The 2,108-nt window shown below is 50.7% G+C and overlaps 1 protein-coding gene across 1 annotated transcript in view; it reads right to left on the bottom strand.

Moving 5' to 3' along the window:
* Positions 1–6: 6 nt before the first annotated feature.
* The window catches only part of LOC119589139, a 6,723-nt gene continuing 4,621 nt past the window's right edge, over positions 7–2,108 (bottom strand). The window contains exon 2 of the mRNA XM_037937716.1: positions 7–2,053. Coding sequence (XP_037793644.1) covers positions 1,165–1,893 — 729 coding nt within the window. The 5' untranslated portion in view covers positions 1,894–2,053 and the 3' untranslated portion in view covers positions 7–1,164. The remainder of the gene's footprint in view (positions 2,054–2,108) is intronic.

The raw sequence follows: 2,108 nt of genomic DNA, 5'->3' as shown, positions 1-2,108 counted from the left end.
GATATAAACACAAATATACATATATGTTTAATTTAATGCTGCTATATACTTAGGATATGCTCAAAAGGAATGAGGTAAGATATCACATTAGAGAGCTGATGCGTTATGATTACCTAATACTGTTTCCTTATTAATACATTTGTGGGTCACTGTAAAGTGTCATCGGCTGATAGAGTATACGCACTCTTGAGCCTTGCGCTAGCGTGCGTCCTTCTCGAAACATCTTTCTTTAAGCTTTCAGAATTGGTTATGATGAAACGTACAAGTAGAGTCAGTTTAAAGCGCTTACTCTGTACACGGTGTAAGCAATGTTCGGTAAGGGGATTCTGAACATTTACTTGATGCAGATGGGATTAATTGTATTGTAAATTCTGCACACGTATAGTAGGCAGGTGGTGATTAACTTCATGGAGAATCGCCTGTCTTTACGTTAGTCGAACGAGTGCAGAGCAAGGGAGGTCTGTCGAACACATGAAGGGAACAAACCCGGTGCATGTTCGCTATATTTGGAGCAGCTATGGCGAAACTTGGCTTGGGAAACACTATTCCTGAAAGATAAAGCAGATGGTGACACTTCAAACTTCACTAAAGCTTACATTGACTTCATGCACCCCGGAAAGTAACGAGTATTTTTCTTAGAGATTAAAGAAATTTATAGGTTAAAGTGAACACATTAAAATGGAGGTTGTAATAAACATTCTTAAACATTTAACATCACTGAGTACTGCGTAAATGCCCTTAACATATTCACGGCAGAAGTATTGTTTTTTTTCTTGCAATATGGCAAAACCAGCCAACGCAGGGACAGAATTATAGAATCATAGAATATACACAGACGGCATCGACTATATCTAGGCTTGATCGATCCGTTACTTATAACTTCCAGTATAAACTATACATTTTAAAAGTTTTTAAACAGTTATATATGTATAATTATCTTTTTGTGATAACGCTTTTCCACCTACAAGACGGTTGTGAAAAATATGTCTCTTAGAAAAGGAATGTTGATAAGAAGTGACGCCGACGAAGACCTCAGGGCCGAGGTGGTAGGCGGGTAGTGTCCCCCAGTGTTTCATCTACCTGCACTAACACCTGCGTGTCCCTGGGCATGCTACCCGGAAGTCCTTATCCTCATCGCTTTTACGGCGCGCTTCTCGACGACCACTAGCACGCGGTCGTCATGATCACCTCCTCTAGTTCGGAGCGAGTGTCGGTGCAGCCCGAGTCCGAGGACGACTCCGAGGTCAGCCTTCTCCGAAACCGCTTCACCGACGACCTCTGCGTCGGCTCGAGCGAACACGAGGCGTACTGCGTGCTGCCCGAGCTCTCGGCGGAGGCTTCCAAGCCGGAGCCGCTCTGAGACAGGGCGGTCCTCGGCGCCGCGTCGTCAGCGTCTTGCTGGGAAGCCTTTTTATATTGGCAGGTGACGCACGGCCCCTGGGTCGTCGTGGGGCCGTTGCTGAAGCTCGTATCTTGCTCCTGTTGGCTCTTTGACGTCAGTCTCTTGCCCAGGCGGAGCGAGTACGACCGCTGAGGCTTGAGGTTTTTCAGGAGTATACTTTGTTCCTCCTTTCTGTGGGAACAAATGGCGGCTGTCGCTGTCAGACTCTCCGCCGCGGAGGTGGAGTCGTCCTGACGGTGACAACAGCTCTGCAGCTGACACTCCTGATTGCACTCCGCCTCAGAGTCGTACATGCGAGCCTTGGCACACTCCAGCTGCGACTCCGGCAGACTCGTGTGGCTGCACTGTCTGAGGCAGTGCGGGACCACCTTGTGGAGGGGCACCGCGCTGTCCGACGGGGTGTCCGGGTCGCCCTCGAGCGGCAGGTGGCAGGAGTTGGAGGGGGTGGTGATGGACTCGGCGAGGGAGGGGATGGGGCGGGAGGTGCGCATGGTGGCGGGCGTGGTGTGGGTGGTGCCCGGCCCGTCGCGTCTCCCGGTGCTGAAGCCGGAGCGATCGTGGGCCCGCTTGCGGCGCCGCTGGTAGCCCACTGACCCCCTGGGCCCCTTCCTGGGACATCCAGGGAGTCGTCGCAACTGTCATAAGTACGACCTGCGGGAGAGACCGCACGATTACCGCTGCAGTAAAGACAGCTAGATAGATAGAG

The sequence above is a fragment of the Penaeus monodon genome, chromosome 25 (assembly GCF_015228065.2).
Source record: "Penaeus monodon isolate SGIC_2016 chromosome 25, NSTDA_Pmon_1, whole genome shotgun sequence".
In the NCBI taxonomy this organism is placed as follows: domain Eukaryota; kingdom Metazoa; phylum Arthropoda; class Malacostraca; order Decapoda; family Penaeidae; genus Penaeus; species Penaeus monodon.
This window is presented reverse-complemented; position numbering and strand designations above follow the sequence as displayed.